Here is a 23446-nt window from a genome sequence, read left to right on the forward strand (position 1 = left end):
TGGGAAAGAACCTTGACAACACAAAACTCATTTACTAATGGACCGGTTTTGGGTTTCTCTTCTCCGCGTGCGCACATCGCCCGGCCCGAGCTCCCTGCCTATTCAGCCCGGAGCGGCGGCCCCAGGAGGCAGGTGGGCGGCTGCCCCGGCGGCGCCGCGCCGGTCGGCGGAGCCCGAGGTCCCCAGGGCAGCCGGTCCCCGAGTTTCCGAAGGAGCAGAGGGAAAAGATGAATGTTGTCCTTTCAACCAACGTGTGATGAGTCTTCTTCGAGGACGCTAATTTGTGGAAGAAACCCCTCCGACACCTTTCCCTTCCAAATATCTGTAGTGAGAGTAGGATCCCCGCTGCTCTCCGTGGCGAAGGAATTCCAAGGAAGCCTCTCGCTCCAAGCCAGAAGGGAAACTAGGGGGTCCCAGCCAGAGGTTTTTTGAACCAAGGCCTCCCGTCACCACAGCCAGGAACTCCAGCAGCAAATAATAGTGCCTCCGCTGTGGCCTTTCCCTAGAGGAGCTGTGCGCTCCGGCCGGCCCGTTACCTGCAGAGTGGAGGCTATAAGAGCGGAAACCGGGAGCCAGGCACCCCTCTCCAGCGCGCTCCCCCGGGGAGCCACGAGGAGACTAGGGCGGCAGCTAGAATTGCTCGTTCCCTTTAAATCTCCGGCGCATCTCTGTTTTTCCTGTGATTTGCATTGACAGCAGAGGTTTTAAGTTACTAGAACAACTCCAACCTTTCTGTGCGCGATTTTAAAACGGATCATTTGGTTTATGTGGTTTGTAAATTCATGTCATTTTCCCTCTTTTAGTGGTTTTCAGTGAAAGGGTCCATTTTGGGAAACCTTATATATCCGAGCCAATAATTAACATTTATAACAATTGGTTCCCCTAACCAAGGGATCGAAATAGCAGGTAGGCTCCTTAGGACAAAGCGCATAGCACTTTTCCTTTCTTTCTGATGATGAGATCTATTGGATTCAAAGCCCGGAGGAAGGCTGGGCCGCTGGGCTGGTCTCTGAGATTGAGCGCCACTTCTCACCCAGCCTGGTGCCCGCTGCAATCAGGGCATCCACGCTGTCTGTCCTCTTCCCAGTTGTCGCCAAAGTCTAGTACGTCCTGACTCCCTTTGAAGGGAGATGAAAAGAAGTGGGCAGGGAGGTCTGGAGGAAGCTGGGGAGGGAGAGGAGTGGTCATATTGATGTCTAATTGCCATCTCTCTGCCCCCTGTCATCCCCTGTAAATTTATACCTGCCCTTATTTGTCCAAGCTATGCCTCATTTCCTTATACAAAATTGTTAATTATAAAGTACACTCAATACTCATCCTTTGTCTTTTTAAGAGACCCTCCCTGCACTCCCCCCCCACACACACACACATTGTAATTCTGCACACTTGCTCCAGACTTGGGTGTATTTAACTGAGTTGTAGAGCCGAGTTTAAGCCTCCGTTCAGGTCCTTTCACAGCTGCCATGTCAATAAGAACTGTTCCAAGTAGAGACATTCCTTCTGGCAGGACACTGCAGCTTCTTAAGACCTCATTGAAACACCAGGAGTACTAAAATAAGACTGTGAGGGGGGAAATTACCAGACACACGGGCTTGGGTGAGCCATGCCAGGCTTCCAGTTTAGAAAGTCAGTCATTGGGTGCACCATAAGGTAGGTAGGGGCTCTTTTGAAATAATGTGCATCCACTGAATGCACTTAACAATTCCAAAGGTAATGAAATATCAGCATCTGTTTCCATGGTCTAATTGCACGGGACACTGCAGAGTTTCAAGGATGCAAAAAGCGTTGTGTGGGGAGTTCAGCAGAGAAGTAGCCTCTCTCTTTTTTTGGAATCTCCTGGGAGGCAGCCAAGGAGGCGGAAACCCTTCACGAGTTCAAAACGTGCATTACATGGTACCCTGGACCGGGTGCATTCTCTTATAACCATATAAATAATACAAGGGGAAACCCACACAGCGCTTCTGCGTCTCCCACTTATGTGTCAATATGCAAAGGGTTCTGCAGAGCGGGGCTTTGGCTGGTGGAATCAAAAAGTTTAAAGAGTCGTCAGTTCTTTGCATTCACTAGGAGGGTGCATTTAAAACAAACACATTTTTTGAAGTGTACTTACAATTCTGTTTTGAACTTATCTAATCAGGGATAAGTATAGTCATAAAGTCACTCCCTTTCCACCATTCGGCTCCCCTTATCTCCGGAGCATTGTTCTTATCTTCTGCCGGTCTCAGCTACTGACAATAGATTATCTTTGTTTAGAGACGCTAATTGTTTTCAAAATCTTCTTAGTAATTGCTTTGGAACAAGGTGTGCAAATGAGGCTTAAGATAATTACAGCTTCATCTGTTTGTGCAGTTTTGCTAAGCATTCCCCACACATACACAAAATAACAGATGATGGGACTGAAATTGCAGGACATCTCTCATTCCCTGGCAGTAAAATAGGCCAGCCCTGCAATCTACACACACACACACACACACACACACACACACACACACACACAGCACACACACACCTCTCTTGAATCTTCTAGGAGCTGCTATCCCTCCTTGCTTTGAGAGATGTGTCTCTCTCAGTGCAGGGCAAGGATTATGTTACAATCGGAAGGCTATTGGAGCCGGACCAGTTTTATTTAATTTACACCCCATCCAGCGGCTTTCATAAAAGGTTCCCAAAGCATTTTTGCTAACAGCAAGTAAAGCTTCCGGGCATTCCGCAATAGCAGTGCTGGCCTTGGGAAACGCAGCCGCGCGAAGGGGAAACTGAGTCCTCAAGGCTTAAACCATAGAACATTAATCAAGTCGCAGATGAATCCTCTGGATCCTTCTCTGCTCTGCAGCTCTGCTCTACACGGCTGGCTCTTCGAGTGGTCCTACATAGTCTCGGGCTTCTGACGACGAGGGAAGCGCTGTCCCGCTGGCAGTACACTTGCGCTTTGGAGCGCGGTGGGGGCGAGGGGCGGAGAAGGGAGGAGGAAATTTGGTTTGGCTTCTGGAGCCCAAGCCAGCTCGGAGAGAAGCCACTCTCCGGGGCGGCTGCAGCCCAGAGCTCTAGGCTTGCTCTTGTATTATTTACCTCGTTCCATAAGCTATTCATCAATCCATTATTTATTCATTCCAACATTAAGGTAATTAAATATGAGCTCACCGGGAAAGGGCACGTCTGCGAGGGACAGGGGTACGGAGGGAGAGGAGGAGAATGAGAAGGTCTGGAGTCATTGATTTGCGCAGAGATGTGCGCGGCTGCCGGCTGCCCTTAGGTGACACTGCGGAGGGGGCTCGCGTTGCAGGGTCCTGACGCGATCACACCCCCGCCCCCCGCCCTCCCGCTCCCCTGCGGCTGCACGGCTCCCTCCTCCCCCCTCCCCCGCCCTCCACCTCGCTCCCACCTCTCCGGGTCCTTCTGCTCTCACCACTCCCAGTCCCCCACTCCGCAGCCTCGCCCTCCCCGCGCGGGGCGGCGCGGCCTCCCGGCCCGGCCCGGCGGCGCGCGGGCTGGCCGGGCGCGGATAGGCGCCCTCCGCAGCCAATCAGCGCGCCGGGGGCGCTGCGCGCTTTAAGGCCGCCGCCGGGAGAACAGAAACCAAGCTCCCCGGCAACGAGCAGCATCCACCCGGCGGCTGGCCGAGCCGGCTGGGCCCGACAGGCTGCGGCGTGAGCTGGCCTCTCGGTGTCCTGCGCGCGCCCCACTCCTCCTCGTCCAGCTCTTTTCTGGGTTCGCCCATCCCCAAATCTCGGCTTTTTTTTTTTTCTTTCCTGCTAGGGGAAGCCTAGGAAGGGGGGGTTCGTAGGAGCAGCCGCGCCCCCCTCCCTGCGGCCGCCGCCCCCTGCACTTTCGGCTCCGCGTTCCCCGCCGCGTGCGCCCGGACCGGACAGCGCGCCCAGGCGGCGGCAGGCCCCAGCCATGTCGATGCTGCCGTCCTTCGGCTTCACGCAGGAGCAAGTGGCGTGCGTGTGCGAGGTGCTGCAGCAGGGCGGCAACCTGGAGCGCCTGGGCAGGTTCCTGTGGTCGCTGCCCGCCTGCGACCACCTGCACAAGAACGAGAGCGTGCTCAAGGCCAAGGCCGTGGTGGCCTTCCACCGCGGCAACTTCCGCGAGCTCTACAAGATCCTGGAGAGCCACCAGTTCTCGCCGCACAACCACCCCAAGCTGCAGCAGCTGTGGCTGAAGGCGCACTACGTGGAGGCCGAGAAGCTGCGCGGCCGGCCGCTGGGCGCCGTGGGCAAGTACCGCGTCCGCCGCAAGTTCCCGCTGCCGCGCACCATCTGGGACGGCGAGGAGACGAGCTACTGCTTCAAGGAGAAGTCGCGGGGCGTGCTGCGCGAGTGGTACGCGCACAACCCCTACCCGTCGCCGCGGGAGAAGCGGGAGCTGGCCGAGGCCACGGGCCTCACCACCACGCAGGTCAGCAACTGGTTCAAGAACCGGAGGCAGAGAGACCGGGCCGCCGAGGCCAAGGAAAGGTACGCGATGTGCTTGCTTCCCCGCTTGCTGCTGCCGCCCCGGCGACCTCGGGATGCCTGCCATTCCCCCCCCCCTCCCCCTCCGCCCGTTCCCACCCCCGCAGGCGCTCGCCACCGCGTCCTGCTGCTCCCCGCCCGCTGGAACCCGTCCTCCGGGCGCGCCCCGCCGCCCCAGCGCCGCAGCCAGAGTTCATGAACTCTGAGGGCGCCGGCCGGGCCGGGCCGGGCGTGATGGGAGCGCCCGCGCGTGGGCTTCTCGGGGTGTGGGTGCCCAGAAATATGGGCGCTACGTTTCTCCTGCCTCCTTCCCTGGCTGGTTGGGGTGAGGTGGGGAGTAAGGGGGGGTGGAGAGGGTGTTTCTAGACCAACTACCCTGTTTCCCCGAAAATAAGACAGTGTCTTACATTAATTTTTTTCTCCCAAAGTTACGCTAGGTCTTATTTTCAGGGGATGTCTTACCTTTCCATGCGCTAGGTCTTATTTTCGGAGGATGTCTTATTTTCGGGGAAACACGGTAGAAGGGGAGTGCGGATGGCTAACGCAAGGGAAGGATTCGGTAGGGGCAGAGGGCTCGAACCTCGCTCCTCTTCCCGGAGGGAGGGATGGAGCTGGCCTGAGACTCCCGGGCTTTCCTGGAGCTCTCCGGCTAGCCTTTTGGGCGAGAGGTCGCCGCTTCCTTCCTTCGCATTAGCCTTCCTAAGGGAGGAGTCTTCTTCCAAAAACCCACAAAAAGAGAGCGTGGGGAGAGGTGGCGCCCGCTGACTCCCCGGCGCCCCCGAGCCCAGCAAGGATCGCTCCTCTGCGGGCGCCCGGCCCGTCCGCCAGGCGGTCCGCGCCGCCGCACCGGCCCGGGAAGGGGTCTCCAGCCGCAGGCTTCTCTGGCCTCGGAGCTCAGAAGACATTTTTTATTTAGAAAACTGCCTCTGCCTCCCCACTCCTCGCACCAGCACCCCGGCCACCTGGCCCCGTCCCTCCGCTCGCAGCAGCTTCCGACTGAGATTCCAGATTTCCAGATTCGGGTGGCGGCGACCGCAGGGAGAGCGCTTCGGGGAGTCCAAGGAGTTTGGGGGGAAACCTGAGCGCAGGGCCAGTTGGATTTCCTTTGTTTGCCTATGAGTTTGAGGGGGCCGAAGGTGTCGCCCCCGCTTTCCATTCTGGATACGTCCAGCCGAAGTGGGCTTTCTGGGAGACACTAAGAGAAGGGGGGGGGGTGGGGAGAGAGGGGAGGCAGGTTGGCTCTTGGGGTGCGCAGGACCTGCGAGCACTCGGCAGAAGCGCCCAGGGCTTCCAGATCTTGGAAGTCTACAGGCACCCATCGCCCCCGCTGACACCCGGCACCCCGCACCCGCGCCGGCTGTTGCTGACACCCCGCACCCGCACCCGCGCCGGCTGTTGCAGGGACAGGACGTTTCCCTGGCGGGGCAGGGTGCGCCGGGGTGGGTGTCCGTGGGGAGTCCGGGAGGGCGGCGAGAAGAGCTGAGGACTGAGTGACAAGGGGACAGGGACAGTGTGGTTCCAGTTAGATTTTAGTTACAAAACGGAGGCCTGCAGGCCAGGCCGGAGGGCCCAGGACCTGATGAAACCGGCCGCTGGCCGCGCTCCCCGTGTTTGCTCCGGTCACTGGGCCGCTCTGGACACCCCTTCCCGTGACCTGTCCTGCGGCTCAGCAAGCGGGGCCAGGGAAACGCGGCGTGTAATTCTTTCCTCCGATGGAAGCAGGACAGCTGACTCGGTTCACCCCAAACGTGTGTGCTTTGGGCACTGTTTACCCCCTGATAATTTTCTTCATCACCAATAACCATTTCCCGCGAGATTATCAAACTCCTAAATAGGGTGCTTGTTGATAGGTGTTTAAAAATAATGGTCTGAACAAAAGTTTTAAAATGATGTGTGTTTTACATAAGCCCCACTGCTCTGGCTTTCTGAAATCTGGAGGTGGAAGGGACTGGCTCGCCATTTCTCCAGTCTCTTAACTTTCCCCAGGCCCGTGGCATGGGTGGCCCAGCAGGGCTCCTCCATCTGAGTCTGTGACTGATTGCACAATGGCCCTTCCAGCTCCCCTCCCTCCAGCTCACACTTTTTTTTTTTTTTTTTTTTAACCATATGGTGTTGTCCTCTATTTCTCAGGGAGAACACCGAAAACAATAACTCCTCCTCCAACAAGCAGAACCAACTCTCTCCTCTGGAAGGGGGCAAGCCGCTCATGTCCAGCTCAGAAGAAGAATTCTCACCTCCCCAAAGTCCAGACCAGAACTCGGTCCTTCTGCTGCAGGGCAGTATGGGCCACGCCAGGAGCTCAAACTATGCTCTCCCGGGCTTACCGGCCTCCCAGCCCAGCCACGGCCTGCAAGCCCACCAGCACCAGCTCCAGGACTCCTTGCTGGGCCCTCTCACCTCCAGTCTGGTGGACTTGGGGTCCTAAGTGGGGGGGACTGGGGCCTCGAAGCAGCAGCGACTAGGGACACTTGTAAATAGAATTCAGGAACATTTTTGCAGCTTGTTTCTGGGGTTCTTTGTGCATAAAGGAACGGTGGACTTTCACAAATATCTTTTTAAAACTCAAAACCAACAGTGATCTCAAACTTAGTCACCTTCTCTCCAGCTCTTTCTACTTTTGCATTTCCCCTCTCAGTGCAGAAATCAGGAAAAAGAAAAAAAAGAAAAAAAAAAAAACCCAAACAAACAAAAGCACCCAGTCACCCAGTCTTAGTTCTAGGCAACCCATCTGCCTGCTTCAGTAGTCCTTCTTTTTTTTCCTTCAAAGAATGGGAATTACAAATCAACTAGATTTTAATTATTTCCTCTTAATTTATTTATGGAAAAAAATTTGAGAAGAAGAAAAGGAAATGAGAGAGAGAGGGAGGGAGGGAGGGAGGGAGGGAGAGAGGGAGGGAGGGAGAGAGAGAGAGAGAGAGAGAGAGAGAGAGAGAAATAAGTCAAAATAGTGAAAACAAGAGCCTCTAGCCCAGGAGGAAATAGTTGCATTCTTAAGGTGAAAAGGACAAATACGATCTTATAACTTTTTTGATGGGGAAAATTAAGTTTACATTTTTCATATTTAGTGTTAAACAATTTTATAGCTTAACATGAAATAACAGTATTAGGGGGAAAAACAAGTGCCTAAATGTCTTAATGCTCTCTGTGTGAGGCAGTTAGAGATAGAAGTGACCATTAGCAGTAATACAGCTATTTTTGTCAAATTTAGTGGGGTTTTTGGTGGTTCTTTGTTTTCTTGGGTTTTTTTATGGCAAGCTTTAAAAATGTAACAATGTGAGAAAACAAAACACTCCTGAATGCCATTTCTTTTCATGCCCTCACAGCGTTCCTCTCTGTATCCTACTCCTGTTAAGGGTTGCCCCTGTTCCTAGTTTCTAGCCTGCAACAAATATGGGACAAATCTGGCAATCTGGTATTTGTTACTAAAACAGCATGTGTTTCCAGGTTTCTTTTCTATTGTACCTAAACCTGTCTAAATTAAAACTTAGTAGAACACCAGGAGTATGATTCTGTTTCTCAAAGGTGAGTTGTGTATTGCTGCCATTGCTGCCCCTTCTCTCTCTCACCTCCCCTTCCCCCCCACCCCCACCCCCCACTTTAACAGATAGTTTTGTCGCTTTTCTACTTAATGGTGGTTATGGATTGCAGGGTACCTGAACCAAGAGTGGTGACTGAGTTAATTATGTGACAGAAAAAGAGTGAATTTGGCTCTGAGCTATTAATTTATTTTTATTATTTACATATGCAATTTTGTTTACCACTAGCTCTACTCCACAGCATTCATTTGTTAACTCAACTCTTTTGTACTAACAAGTTTATGACCAGACTGTGAAGGTAAAATAATTTATCGGTTTGGAGGAAAAAAAAAAAAAAAAAAAAAAAGGAGGGGGCCTCGGACAAGGAGAGGAGCTGTGTGAATTAACCTGTACAAATAGAAAGCAGACCAGCGGCGGCAGCGCAGAAGCTCTCGGCAGTGCTGCCAGGGAGCGTTTGGAAAAATCGCAGCAATCAGGTAGGCTCCATACTAATTTTTGCCGGGGGCAAAAAATGATGTATCTCTGTATTTAGCTTTTAAAATTAGTGAAACCAATGGCATTATTTATTAAAATTCTACTCAGGATACCAGGATTGGCTTGCTTGTGCTTTGTAAAATATTGTTCCCCAGAGAGAGTCTATTTATTTTCTGACATGACAGTTTCATAATTTTAACTTTTCCCCATCCGTGTCACCTTTAATATAGCAATTTCTTTTTTTTTTTTTCCCTTCCTCTTCCCTGTGCTGATCTAGGAAACTGAGGTGGGGTGGGGATTAAGGCCTTATTAGTAGGAGGGTATTTTTAAAATGTCAAATGGATTTGACGGAGTTCAAGGGAGAAAGGGTCACTGTACTTAACTGTAGTCACTTTTACTTATAAAGTCATTTTTCCCCTCGGTGACGGACAGATGTGCACACAGCCGCTCTGAGACAATCGTTTGGATTGGGAGCTCAGGGTCCCAATCTCCCTTGTTAGTGTTTTGGATCATTAAGTTGGTGTTTATTTAAGTCACTAGGGTGTTTATTCTCCAGGTCTTGGGCCGTGGAGAAATGCCACCCTCTGCAGGAGGGGGCTCTCACCGGGATCTCCGCACATTCTTCACATTCACTCCCCAAAACAAACAGCCTGCACAAAGATAGCTTTCAGTGACCCTGACAGGCTTCAAAGGACGCCGAGGAAATCTCCCTGGAAAATAAGGAAGGGCCAATTACTTTAATTTCTTACATGCCCTCTCTTCCTCCTCCGCGGACTACCCCCCACCCTTCCAGCTCTGCCTGGTATAATTTTAGGTTCGTGGAAGCTGTCTCCCTGGGCACGGGAGCCCACTTCCTGCTCCCTCGGTCGGTGAATCTTGGAAATGTCAGCAGATTTGGCGAGGAGCAGAGCAGCGGGCTGATCCTATAAAAGCCCCTGTGATTACTGCTTGTAAACTCGTTAAAAGGACAATTTTCTGTCGCAGTCATAAACTCTTTGTAAAATCCCTGGCACTCGATCCAGAGTGCATATTCCAGATGTGTTTAATAAGAAATTGCACAATACATGCCCTCTGCCACCCTCGCCTCGGTCTGGCTAGACGAGGGAGAAGCAGGAGGAGGTGAGAAAGTGGGTTGTTTTGAGTTTTCTTGGCAATCATGGTAGGGCGATCATGAGGGCCATATGATAAAATATATATATATCCTCCCCCCCCCTGGAGGAAATCCTTGAGGACCAGCTGCTGAAGGACTTCCCATTTACCTCCTTGGCCTCGCAGTTGAACTGAATCAAAGCCACTTTTCCTTTCTCCCCCCACAGATTTCCTAACCATAGCCAAAAGCAATGGACAATGGCTTATCCGTAAAGTGTTTTTAAGGACGAAACCTTACAGCCGTTTGCCAAGCACAATGACAAAAGTAACAAAACAGAACCAATACTAGGTCGGTTTGTTTTTTTGATGGTTTAAGTCTGAGCACAGGATTGTCCGGGTCCGGCTGCCTCCTCTTCCAGACCTCTGGGCTGAGACCGCAGCTTCCTCAGTCCTCAGAGGTCTGGGGGCTTGGCGGGCCGTTTCCCCTTTGGGCTCAGCAGGTGGGGGGACTCCAAAGCCCCAAAGGCCCCATCGAGGCGCAGGCTCGCTGCTCTTGAACCCATTCTCCAGGCGAGGACAGCTCGGCCTTCCCCCAGCTGGAGTGGAAGCTTCAGGAAGAGGCAGTGACGTTGGCACGGATGGGAGAACAGAGTCTGTGGAGCCGATCTCCCCGGACACGGAGGGCCCGCGGGCACCTGGCACTGACCTGGCGCGCAGCGGCCCTTCCTCGGCTCGGCGCCCGAGGCTGGAGGGGCTTCACTCCCCGGCCTCCCCGCCTGTGAGACTTTGGGAAAGTGCAGGCAGATCTCCACGTTGGGGATCCCCAGGCTTCGCTCCTTTCTGAGGGTCTATGGCTTCTGCTACTCGCACTCTCCCGAGGGCATCACCGAGGCTCCTCCCTGAGTGAGATGCCGCTGTTCCCGCATCACAGCGCGGGGCCTGGGGCCGATCCGCTGCGCCCGGGAGAGCAGAGGCTGCACGGCCGGCCTCGAAGGGCCAGACCGTGGAGGAGGCTTGGCCTGAACTTCTCGGGACCACGCAGGTGCCATTGTCCTGGGCACCCCAGGGGCACCACCTCTCGCAGTCCTGGAGCCGAGGTCCCCGCGGGTGGGCGCTCCCTGGCTCTCAGACCCGCGTTCTGCGCCCAGGGCGGCGGGCTCAGACATCTGAGCCGGGCCGGGAAGCGGCCTGGGCCCTGCCGCCTGTTCCTGGCTCTCCCTTTCCAGCTCCGGATCAGACCTGGCTCCTCTGCTGCCTGCAGCCTCGGCCTGGGCTCTCGGACCCGGGCTTTTGGGCCGCGGCCCTTGCGGAGGGGTGCCAGCCAGAGAGCGTGCTCCTTCCCCGGCCTGGTCGCAAGGACGTCCCCGGCCAAGGAGAGCGGCTCGGTTTGTAGAGTCTCGGGCAGGACCGGCGGCGGCAGCTCCACCGCCTCCGCGGGGCACGGGCGGACGTTTTCTCCCCGGTCCGGGCCCTGGTGAGGGCATCGCCCCTTCCCCAGCCGGAAGCCACTGCCAGGGCGGGCAGCGCGCTTGGCCTCCGCCTCCCGATGTCGGGGCGCACTTTCTGTCCTTTGGCGGGTTAGGTAGGTGGCTTAGGCAGGGAAAGGTGAGACAGAGCTAAGGTGGGGAGAGGCGCTGGTGTTCCTTGTTTCTCCTCTTTCTGAGCCTTTCCCGGGAGTAGAAGCCTAAAAGCTCTCCTAGGCTATTTCCTCTAACCTCCGGGAAGCCGGGAGAACCTGTGTGGGTACCCGCTTCGTCCCGGATGGGGCAGCGCGCTGACGTTTCCCCAGGGCCCAGGCCCTTAGCCTGCAGGTATGCTCTGCGGCCCCAACGTCTAGTGACCCCTTCCCCAGTCTGGCTGAATCCAATAGCCCCACCGGGAAGAGATGCGTGAGCCAGCCAGGAAAGAGCGAGCCAACATCGTGGGCTTATTATCCCCTCTCTACCCAGAAAAAAGCGCTGCCCTGGAGAGGCCGCAGTTTTCTCTAGCGTTTTCCACCGAGTGTTCGCACACCACTTGGTTCCAGCTGATGAAATTGGAAACCCGTTCTCCCACTGAGGATGACAATCAGGGTTTTAGACGCTGTGGTAACTTCCAGACAGCGAGAAACAACACTGCAGTAGCAATTAAAAACAAAGAGAGACTGCTTGAGGCGCTGGATGCGCGGCCTCTTCCCCACTCAGAGTTTCAGCCTCTTTCCTTTCCACTTGTTAATGAACAGCTGAGACCCCAGTTCTCAGCAGGTAGGGAGCACTGCCACCTTAAGGTTTGCTCCTCTCTATTGCTTTTTTCTCCCTCTCCTTCTGGGAGAGTGCTTACTGATTGTTTTCTTTTGCCATAACGTTAAAATATTCTTAAAAGCACACCACCACCCCCTGATCAAACAGGAAAGCGCAGAAAGAAAGAAAAAAAACCACACAACAAAAACAAAAAAACTAAAACCCAAATAGTCTTATCTCTGAAAGAGAAAAAGGTGAACTTCAGATTTAACACACACTTAAGTGTACCTGAAATGGCTACCCAGCTGTAATCAAAATACTACTAGGCGATAGTGCCTGCGCTCCCTTCTTCACTGCCATTCGTGGTTGTCATTAAAACGACAGATAGATAAATAGAAAGATAGATCCTGGCCCTTTTCTTACAATAATAAGGAGGCTTTAGAAATGTATACCAGCTTCCTCCCTCTGGTCATTCTTCCCACCAGCCTTAACTTAGAAGATAAAAGATTTATGGGACTGACATAGGCAGATCCAAATAGAAAGACCCATGGATTTGCACAGGCACATTTATAATCATTTGCTATACAACTTATTTTAATTTATGATTTTCCATTGAGTATGGCTTTTCAAAATGCCATGGCTTATTTATACTAGATACATGGTGATGGTTCAGTATTTGAATTGACATACATGTAGGATGGTAAAGGAAAAAACAGTCTTAGACTATACATCTTCTTACTGACACAGGCCATTCAATTGTCTTAAGATTCTTAAAGAACATTTTAGTATTCTTTAACATCTCACAGAGCTGGTCAGCATCCCTGACACGGAGTCTGCAGAATCTGGCCGCAAGTCTGTAAAATTGACTTTCTAGTGTTCTTTACTTTATATTAAGTATTTTTACAAACTCCACTCTCCTTTTCATCCCCCTTAAGGCAGGGCTTTAGCTGCTTTGCAACACTTCAGTTCTAATTTGAGTTGCCAGTTATCCCAAAGATCTAAATGCCAGGAAAAGGCAACAGGACTTCGAAAAAAATACCAAACCAAACCAAACCAAACCAAACCCACATAGCTGTGACATCTTTAGTTGGCTCTTACTCAGATATTATATTTAAACTGTAAGCACAAGTATGCAATAATATTCCCCTTAACTTTTGCAGCTTGTGTGTGTGTGTGTGTGTGTGTGGTAGTGGTGGGGACTGGTGTGATTGGTGGAAGGGAGCAGAACCTTCCAGGGCTTGTATAGAAACGCACATTTTTTTTTTAGCGTGAGATAGCATAGTCAGCAATATTTTGCAAAAGGCAATTTTACCTCTAGGTCAAGGAGGTAATTACAAGGAAGAAGCATTATCTCTGAATTTTTTAATAATGCTACAATTATGAAAGAAGGCAACAAGCTTTTTTAAAAATTAAGCTAGAGAGAAGGTCAATGTGCCTTTGTATCTATGAAGTAAAAAAGAACATTTCAACCATTGAAGCCTTGTCTGTCTACAGATAAGTGTGGTGAATATTTTCTATGTGTTGCTGATGAACATAACATGCTTCCTCTGAAAGCCAAGTTCTTGATTTAATTGAAGAATAATATTGCTCAGGGCTCTACCTCTGAGAACAAATAGCTAAAATAAGAAAACGAGTTCTGGGAATCTGGAACCAATGGCTGTTTTCAAAATAAACAGGCAAAATCTTCATGAAGAAGGCCAGGAGGATTATTTTAACTACCTTATCTCTCCTCTCCTCTCCTCTCCTCTCCTCTCCTCTCCTCTCCTCTCCTCTCCTCTCCTCTCCTCTCCTCTCCTCTCCTCCTCTCCTCCTCCCCTCCCCTCCCCTCCCCTCCCCTCCCCTCTCCTCCTTTCTTCTCCTGTCCTCTCCTCTCCTCTCCCCTCTTCTCCTCTCCTCTCCTCTCTCCTCTCCTCTCTCCTCTCTCTCTCTCTCTCTCTCTCTCTCTCTCTCTCTCTCTCACACACACACACACACACACACACACAAACCCTTATGGAAAAAACTAAATGGCAGCCTGGCAATGCAGGCCCCTCACCATATTTCTGTTTTTAAAAATTCAGGCTGATTTAAGGCCTCCAAACTATCCTGGTTAACTTCTCCAACATTAATATATCTTAGAAGCAAAATCTGTAGGCGTTTTCTCTTTCCCTCTAATTTTCTGATTTTCTAGGGAGGGAAAGAGATATAGGGGGGGAACAAGAACACAATATAAAATAAAAATTAATTTAAAATTTGTATTATAATATTTAACAAGTAGCAGTTGTACCCACACAGCAAAAGAACACTAGTAGGCGAACCTTTCTGCTTTTGTGCAACTAAGGCAAGAAGTCATTTTAAAAAAATTACCTCTGAGTTAAGTTAGAAATGAAAAGAATGGAGGAGATTTGAAACTGTTTGGATTTTGTAATTTCGAGCCCAACATGGATGCTCAAACACGTTGATTTATACAGAGTGTAGGGGAGGAGAAACACCAATGTACAGAAGGAAGTTAGGATAGAGATTTCCCTTTTGTTAGAGTCAGCCCAACCCTCACTGGCACCCTGACAGGCCGGAGAGCTTGGAATCCACCTAAATGCAGAGACCACACCTGGGCTCCTCTCATTAGGTGGAATCAGATGACTTGAAGACGCTTCATCCTCTCCTGGCTCCTCCAGATTCCAAGTTCCTCCTCCCCCCCCAACCCCCCCCTCCCCCCAAGACTGGAACCCCACAAAAATAAGAGGTAAAGGTGATCTCTCCAACTCTCATTCGGACCATTTGGTGTGAGGGTGGGTACTGGGTTTTCTGAAAATGTGCTTTTCGTTCCCCTGGGGGGGGGGGGGGGGACGAGAAAGAGTTAATTTGTCTTCTGACAGGTTTCACACTGTGGGCAGGTCTGCCAGCGCGGAGAGGAAACAGAGAGCAGCCCTATGATTAATTCTACCTGCTTTTCCCATGAGCGATCACCTGCTCCCGGGGTCATGAATAGCAGGTAGCTCTCCCTCTCCGCGGCTCTGAGAGCTCCGTTTGTTTGGTGACAGCTGAGTGACAAGGCCTGAAACCTGAGCCCATCGCCCGGCCTGATGGGGGGATAAAAACCCTGGATGTTCCCTCAAACATTTCAGGAAATGAAAGTTGTAACGCGATCCCTCCTGCGCCCACATCTTCCCCAGCGAGCACAAAAGCTCAAAGGAGCCTTCTCGGATTGAGTTCGGCCTGGAGTGGATGGAGGGAAAGCGGAGCCCGGCGCGGGGCGGGGGGAGAGCAGGGAGAAGGCTGGAGCCGGCTGGCAGGCTTTGGAGCCAGGGCGGGCGGGGAGCGGGCAGCGGGCAGCGGGCAGCGGGCAGCGGGCAGCGGGCAGCGGGCAGCGGGCAGCGGGCAGGAGAGGACGGGGCAGGGGCCCGGGCGCCCTCGGGGCCAGTTTCCACGCCGCGTCCCAAGCGCCCTGCGCCCCGGGACAGCGTGGGCCGCCGCCACGGTCACCTCGGCCTCAGGGTCAACCCGGAGCGGGAAGGCAAACCCGGCCGCAGGCCCAGCGCAGACCCCGGGGAGCCCCCGTGTGCCGGGCCCCGCTGGCCGGGGTGGGGGCGCCGGGACCCCCGCCGGCGCTGGGGCAGAGGCGTCCCTTCCGCCCCGGCTGGCGACTCGCGGCCTCACTCCGCGCCCTCGCGCTCGGCCGCCCGTCACTCAGCACCGGCCCTGCCCCGGGCTCTCCAGGGCGGCTGGGAGGGCGAGGGGGGGTGGGCATGGGGGAAAGGGGAGCCGAGGAGTTCACGCCCCCACCCCCACCCCGCCCGGCTGACCGTCCTCGGGTAGCGCTCCCTGTCAATCACCGCACCCGGAGCTGTTGCAACCTCAGGGTTGGCAGGAGGAAGTCAATTCAAGGCCCCTCGAGGCCAGTGTTTCTCCTTAACCCAGACAGCTGCTTTGTTCTCTTCCAGAATTTTCCTTCTGCTTCCTGCATGAATTCAGGAATCCTTCCCAGACGGCATCATCAGTCCCCATCTCCCTCTCTCTCTCCAACCTTCATGGGGACTAGGCAGGCGGTACCCCACTCCCCCCCCCCCTCCTTATTTTAACGTAAAAACACATTACAGAGAGAACTGAGGTGTAAAGCAAATAATGTGTTGTCACAGATCCATCACTTGCACACACATGCAAATTGGGTGACTTTGGTCAAGTTACCTAACTTCTCTGAGCCTCATCAGGGAAAACTGGAACTCTAATGCTTACAGGGCATGGGTACGGTGAAGCTTCAATGAACTGAAGTATTAAATGTAAAGTGCTTGCCACAAAAGATTAAATGAATACTAGCTATACTTATAACACCCTGGAAGCCTTCTTATACTTTTTTTGCAAAGCTGCCTGGGAAAATTCCCATGATCCTATAGAGTTTCCAGTGAGGGCAGATCATGGCCATTTCTTGCTCTTGTTGGAATCACTGAGGGAAGCCCCTCAGGGTTGATAGAGACCTAAGATCTGACTAGCCTTGGGCATCAGGCAAAGAGGAAACGTTTCTTGAAATTCTCAGTCTAGGATTTAGAAGTTTAACTCCAGCAATTTAATTCTGAAATGATATTTAATCTATAATGATTGGATTCTGGTCATCTCTGTTGTTCTTCGTGACTTAAACACTTATGTAGATGCCATCATATGTGGCAGAATTCCACTGATGAAAAATAAAAGCCACTTAAATGTGCCTGAAAATGACAAATTACCTGGGAGGGAACTAAAGCATTCAGCTGAGTAGAGAATTTAAGGCCCCACCTAAATGTGTCAACATAAGTGTAGAATAAGAACCTACTTTGAAGATTTAATGCCTTGCTGATGTTAACACAGTGCTGGATATAATAGCACCTGATAAATATTTTTTGAGTAAATGAATGGGCTGTTGAAATGACGGAGAGTCTTTAGATAGAACACAATTCCCAGAGTTGGAATTTCGCAGGACCCTCTTGGGTACATTTCTTCTCTTGTGACACTCGCTAATGATCACCAGGGATGAATAGCTCATTTTGACACATTGCACATCCTTCTCTGATTTCAAGGTCTTTCTGATGTTCTCAGTCAGGTATTACTGAAAGCAAAATGCATGGCTGAAACTTGCTTGGGCAAATTGTGTGTGTGTGTGTGTGTGTGTGTGTGTGTGTGTGTGAGAGAGAGAGAGAGAGAGAGAGAGAGAGAGAGAGGGGAAATTTGAGGTTTATATTTGGGACTTTTGCTCCCTAGCCTGCCTCAGTGGTAGAACCAGAGAACTAATGGTAGGAGGAACAGCCCCAGCAAAGGTAAATATAAAACCTATAGAGTAGTTGGAGCATGCATGTGGTAGGTGTCTTTAAGGATGGGTCCTCACACACTGTAATTCCCTCCCAATGATTTCATTATCATTACTGGAAAAAACATTTTGTGTTCAGTTCTTTAATACTGCATTTTCCTCCAGCATCTTCAATTTCTTCAAAAGTATCCTAGCCAACTAAAATCTATATGCTTAAGTTTTTAGTTTATGGGATTGATCAATTTATAGTCAATCACCATATAGGCTCAGGAATTGCTCAACACTTCTTTTGTGTAAAAATTTTGTTATACAAGCAGTCCTCAGGTTATGTCTGACTTGACATACGTTGTTTCGTGGTTATGTCGCCATCTCCCATTTATTTATATAAAAAAAGTTCCGTCATTTTGACGTATGTACATATGTGCTTTATGTTTTTTATTATTTATTTACCACAAGTAAAGGTCAGGAATTATCTTTCTTTAAAATTTATTTTTTATTGTTTCACTTCATTACTGCTGCGTATGTGCTCCATATGAGTGGTATAGGTGCTTAGTAGGTGGGTTTGACTTACGGCGAAAATCGTGTTACACTGCGCCATAGGAACAGATCTCCAATGTAACCTGAGGACCTGCTGTACTCAGATTTCCTTGAGGTAGAGAAAGCAGATGTATGTTTAGAAATTTACCCAAAAAGTCTGTTATATACATACTAGAGGCTTGGTGCATTAAAATTCATGCACTGGAAGGGGGGTCCCTCAGCCCAGCCTGCTCCCTCTAACAGTCTAGGAGCCTTCAGGGGTGGGAGGCAACCTGGTGATCAGGGGAAGGTGATGCTCCATCACACCTCTGCTGCTGCCACTGCCAGCAGCGCAAGCCTTGGTTGGCCCTGGTTACCTGAGCCTCAGGCGGCCCTGGGTGGCTGGGGGTCTCTGAGGGAACGGGGGGACTCTGGAGGCAGTCCTGTGGAGTGGGCCTGGTTTGCAGTGTGCCTGCTGCCTCAGCAGGGCTAAGGGGACTGGGTGCTGCCATCTTTGGCTGTGAATACCACCATCTTTAAAGGTGGGGGAGTCAGTTAGCATATCCCCTCCTTATTGGCTGTAGGTGCTGCCATCTTTGTGATGGCATGAGGACCAATTAGCATATTCCCTCTTTATTAGGATACACTGCTTTGTGCCTGCAGAATTGCACATGTCCTCACAAATGCTTATTTTTGGCAAATACCTGTTGAAATGTTACTTTTATTTGTGGAGTAAATATTTAAATTTAAGTTGTACACAGACAGAAATGATAGAAAAGCTGAGAGTTCAAGGCCATCACTTTTAAGAATGTGTCCTATATTCACAGAAACATTAGGAACTATGTTTGGAACTATGACTATATTGCTGCTAAATCATTTGCATGTTATCAAATGATTTGCATAGTGCCAGGGCCAGGAGTTATCAGAATTATGCTCTCTGCCATTGCTTTAAACGTGATTGAGATAAAGAACTATGTAATGCTTTTGTTTCTAAATTGTTTTATCATCCACATATTTAGAAATGAAAAATATGTCCATTTGGCTCAGTGGTTGAGTGTAGACCCACAAACCAGGAGATCGCAGTTGGACTCCCTGGCAGGGCACAGGCCCAGGTTTCTAAGCTGGATCCCCAGTGGGGGGTGTGCAGGAGGCAGCCAATCAATAATTCTCTCTCATCATTGATGTTTCTATCTTTCTTTCCCCCCTTCCTCTCTCTGAAATCAACGAAAACATATTTTAAAGAAATATGTCTGTGTATTCACTCAAAAAATAAAGAGAAATAAGAAAGAGCATTTTATACTAAGGAATAAGTTAGTTTAAATTAGATGAAACTTTGCAGAGGGTTCTTTAAGGAGATTTGGGTAGATTCCAACCGTTAGCATATCATTCAAGAAATGAAATGGTTTGGGGAGTTCCAAAAGGCACGTCCGCTCTAAATCAGCTTTAGTTCTTTTCAAATAAAAGAATATATGACTGAACTTGAGGTTGGATAAAGAGGGGAGTCTTATTTCTATGCTGCAGATGTATTAGAGTGAAATAAAACAAGTGTGGAAATACAGGCTCCTCAACTTAAGAGTTTCTCTAAAAGACTTATAGGTAAGTGCTGAATCAGCAGTTCTTATCCAATCACTTAACCTTCCCCAAACTGAAAGACTTATCAATATCCTCAGACGTATATTAACTTTCTACTGGAAATTAGTTATAGCTAAAATGAATTAGCCCCCATGGAGTGCTTAGAAAATAGCATACTAGAGGTTTTCAGTATATTTATGATGCATGACATTTCATGATTTTAATTCTAGGGCAATCTCAGCTGACTGATCCTTCAACTGCTACAAGTATTTTTTTTCCTCTTTTGATTAAGGCCAAAAAACAAAACAAAACACACACACACACACACAAAAAAAAAAACAACAATGGAAAAACAGTCAGTTTTTTAAATAAAATTTAAATATTTTAACATTAGTTGAGCTAAACAAGGAATGAAATGAAATAAGCTTTGTTTTTCAGTGTTCAAGTTTTTAGCATTATATGGTGTCAAAATTACTGTAAAAACATATATGTGATAGATGTTAAAATTTGTGAGCATTGCCCCTCTCCCACCCCAACTATATCACATGTGACTTTGGGATAATAAAGACTTGATATTGAATAGTTACCTGAAATGGATAAAATATAGTAAAGCAGAAGTATCAAGTTTTTGTGAAGATATGAAGAAAACTCACAAACAAGACTCAAGATTTATTTTAATCTTCCATTACACTTATTATGAACAACACAAGTGATTAAGAAAGACCTATTTTCTTTGACGGTTCTCTCAGCCATACTTCCCTAGAGAAGTGTACCAAAGGAAGTATGGTAATGAGGATTAGGAGAGTCAAATACTGCTAGCCAGTGGGTGTACTGTGGATTGTATTACCTGCGGGAGTGGAGGCAAAATACCCATAAAATAGCCTTTCAGATTCAGTTTGTCTCAAGTTACATTGTGAAACTCAGTGGTTTGGTACAGTTGTACACGCATTGGCTCTGAAGAATTGAACAGAGTTGGGGTGGGCCAACCCTTGTGCAGAAGGACATGCAGGTGGTACCAGAGGTTTTGGGGTTTGTGGTTTCCTATGGGAAATTCTTTAGGTGATTGCATCCCCCCTTTTACCCCCTGAATAGAGTGGGTCAGAGGCAGAAGGCCCAGGGCCTCATTTCTAGCTCCGTCTTGTTTCACAGGCCAGTCTGTATTACGAAGACTAATTTGAGCCACACTGTTATTTATAATTTCAGCATTGGCCCTCTTTCACGGAACATACCAACACCGGTGTTGAAATCGTATCTTTCATTCATTAAGAGAAGAGAGTTCTAACATGCCCTATTTCTTAGCTGAGAAATAAAACCTCAGGTTCTGACCACATAATTCACCTTACATTCCTTAGTTCTCTTGGAAGTGGTATCAATAATCCTGGTAACCTGGTGGAAACTCAGGTTTGAGACCTCCTCCGTGCTCATTTAAGTACTAACCATAACTGAAGGTGGCATTTATTTTTCCTTCCCCGTTCTGGACTGCAGTGTGGTATTTTTCTGCGTACAGTTGTTAAGTTGATGGCTGATAAGCTGATGGCCAAGGAAGTTTTGAAGACTTTCTGTTTAGATATATTTTAATTGGTTTAACCTCTTAAGACTGAACAAAAGATTATAATACCTACAAACACTTTTAATGGAAGAAAATAGAAACTTTTCTAAAATGTTGGCAAATCATTGAAACTATGATACTAATACTGTAACTACTTGGGCTACCAGGATGGTAATATTTTACTAAGAAAAATGAATCATTGGGTTTTATAGGAATCAATGGATTACTAGGATGAATGAAATACCATCTCAAAGTGCAGTCATGCTTCAGGTCAACGTCAAAAAAGGTTTTATCTTGGACCAGCTATTTTAGAGACAATAAACAAGAGCATTAGTGAATTTCCATGTCCATAGTTTTTTTGAAATGTATGGGAAGCCAGAGACCACTGTAACTTATTTTCTCAGCAATTTGATTTATCCAGTCATTTCTTAAAACCTGTATTCTGCCCTAGCTGATTTGGCTCAGCTAGGATACAATGTCGGTCTGCGAACTGAAGGGTCACAGGTTCGATTCCGGCCAAGGGCACATGCCCAGGTTGTGGGTTTGATCTCCAGTGGGGGGCATGCAGGGGACACCCGATGGATGATTCTGTCTTATCAGTGCTGTTTCTGTCTCTCTATTCCTCTCCCTTCTTCTCTGAAATCAATAAAAATATATTTTTTTAAAAAACACCTGTATCCTTTTTTTAAATGTCTTCCTTTTTTACACATCCTCATTACCATTCCAGTAGATTCAATGCAATTAATTGTCTTTACAAATGGAAATAAACACTATGTTTATTGATTGATTCATTAACAGTGGGCAATTAATTAAGTCTAGTGAGAGGAGACAGTAGAGTTGGTAATGAAGGTGGATTAAAAGGGATAAGAAAAAATATTTTCTCTCTTTTTTTCTGATAAGGTTGTGCTTCTAATTAGCCAACGATTTGTGAAAAGGAGAAATGTAATGCTAGAAGGGATTAGAAGGTTAAGGGAACTTTTCTGTGCTTGTGCTGCCTGGCTGAGCCAATGGCTTTGCATATAGGAGGCTGACATGTCAGCACAGCGATCTCTGCTAAACTTCTGCCCCCCTTGCTTTCACCAGAAATGAATCCAAATATTTAGTTATGCTCTCAGTGTTGCAATTAAATTAGGAATTTTGCCTAGAATGAAATCTCAGAAAAAGTGAAATTCTTGGCCATGTATGTACAAGCAATGATAGATAATAAAAGTAAGGTTTGAAACAATAAACATCTCATGAGATTTCCGACTCAGTAACGTCTTTGTTTATGATAGATGCAAGGGGAAGGGGTGGTGGAATGTACCTTTAGCTTTTATAGGAACATTTTTCTACCTTGAGAATTTGGCAATAGCTAGAAAACCACAAATGTACACGCACCTCCCTTCCTGGCAGTATGATTTAAAGTGGCTGTCTCAGAAAGAATCTGCCCATGGCCTCAGTTCTAATTCATAGAACTGAAGTCACATTTGTTTTAAAAAGTTGACCAGTTAAGTATAAAGAAAGCTCTCCTTTCTAACAATGAGTGGAGAAATTATGGTTAGAAATGTTATTCATGAGCAATCCACAAAATGGTTCTTGGATCAAACGTAGCGTTAACAGAGGGGATTTGGCCATGGACTCTAGATGCAACCTTATATGGGATAGCTTTATCTCCCTGCCCAATCTCTCCTGATAAGATTGTGCTGGCGGAAACTGAGAACTGTTCAGGTGGCTGAATGACTGGTCTTGAGACAGATTGTCCCTGTGAAATGGGCAGTATAATCACACAGAAAAACATCATCGTAACTTCTCATATTTTATAACCAAAGTACAAACTTTTTACTTCACATATTTTATAACCAAATACAAACTGGACTCATTGAATTGCTTATAATATACACTGACTGGCCAGATTATTATGATCTCTGAATACATGTTAATCTGACCACTCACTCTATATATAGTGTATATTTATAGGCCTGGTGCATGAATTTGTGCATGGGTGGGGTCCGGCCAGCCTGGCCAGGGGGAGGGGACATGGGCAGTTGGCCGGCTTTCCTACTGGTTGAACTCCTGGTTGAGGTGACAATTTGCATATTAGCCTTTTATTATATTGGATATACACTGAGTGGCCAGATTATTATGCATTCAGAGATCATAATAATCTGGACACTCGGTGTATGAATATTCTCACTCATGTTTGGGGTGAGGGGGGTGGTAAATATTTTTATTATAAGGATTTTAAAAAGAGGATCTTTGTCTTTAGAATGTGACTCCAGACCTTTGCCAGGCAGGATTTTCATTATAAACAAAACAAAACAAAACAAAAAATATGCTGCCAGAGCACTCAGGAAAATGTTAACTATAGTAAATAGTCATAAGATAAATGAGAGATTTTTATCTAACTAGATTTGGTGACTGTGTAGGTGTTTAACTGTGTGTTAAACCAGGAAAAACACATCTAATATAAACAGTGTTATTTTTTGGAACAATAGTACTTACGTTGGTTAACAAGTATAAACATGTATATGAATTACAGTTACACTTTTTAAACTAGCTTCTTCCAAGTGCCTAAGATTATGCCTACATAAAACTAACATCACAATTTTTTTTTATTAAATTATTATCTGTGTACATTAGCATCACAATTTTATTAAAAAAACAACTACTTCAGCTGAAGCCGGTTTGGCTCAGTGGTAGAGCGTCAGTCTGCGAACTGAAAGGTCCCAAGTTTGATTCCAGTCAAGGGCATGTACATTGGTTGCGGGCATATCCCCGGAGGGGGTGTGCAAGAGGCAGCTGGC

The 23446-nt window shown here is 48.4% G+C and overlaps 1 protein-coding gene across 1 annotated transcript; it reads left to right on the forward strand.

The window, feature by feature from the left end:
• The first annotated feature begins 3453 nt into the window (after positions 1-3453).
• On the forward strand, positions 3454-7952 carry SIX1 (SIX homeobox 1). Its single transcript, XM_084883295.1, has 2 exons — positions 3454-4457; positions 6585-7952. Exons 1-2 carry the CDS (start codon positions 3898-3900, stop codon positions 6877-6879), a joined length of 855 nt encoding a protein of 284 aa, XP_084739421.1. The 5' UTR covers positions 3454-3897; the 3' UTR covers positions 6880-7952.
• The last annotated feature ends 15494 nt before the right edge of the window (positions 7953-23446 follow it).

This window comes from Pipistrellus hanaki (assembly GCF_964339955.1).
Source record: "Pipistrellus hanaki genome assembly, chromosome: 1".
NCBI lineage: Eukaryota > Metazoa > Chordata > Mammalia > Chiroptera > Vespertilionidae > Pipistrellus > Pipistrellus hanaki.

What these genes read in the sequence shown, in the direction of transcription:
- SIX1 (XM_084883295.1), top strand. Translation starts at nt 3,898, where the DNA reads ATGTCGATGCTGCCGTCCTTCGGCTTCACGCAGGAGCAAGTGGCGTGC. An exon ending in GCCGCCGAGGCCAAGGAAAG is followed by an intron (nt 4,458 to 6,584) that starts GTACGCGATGTG and finishes TCTATTTCTCAG; the next exon opens with GGAGAACACCGAAAACAATA.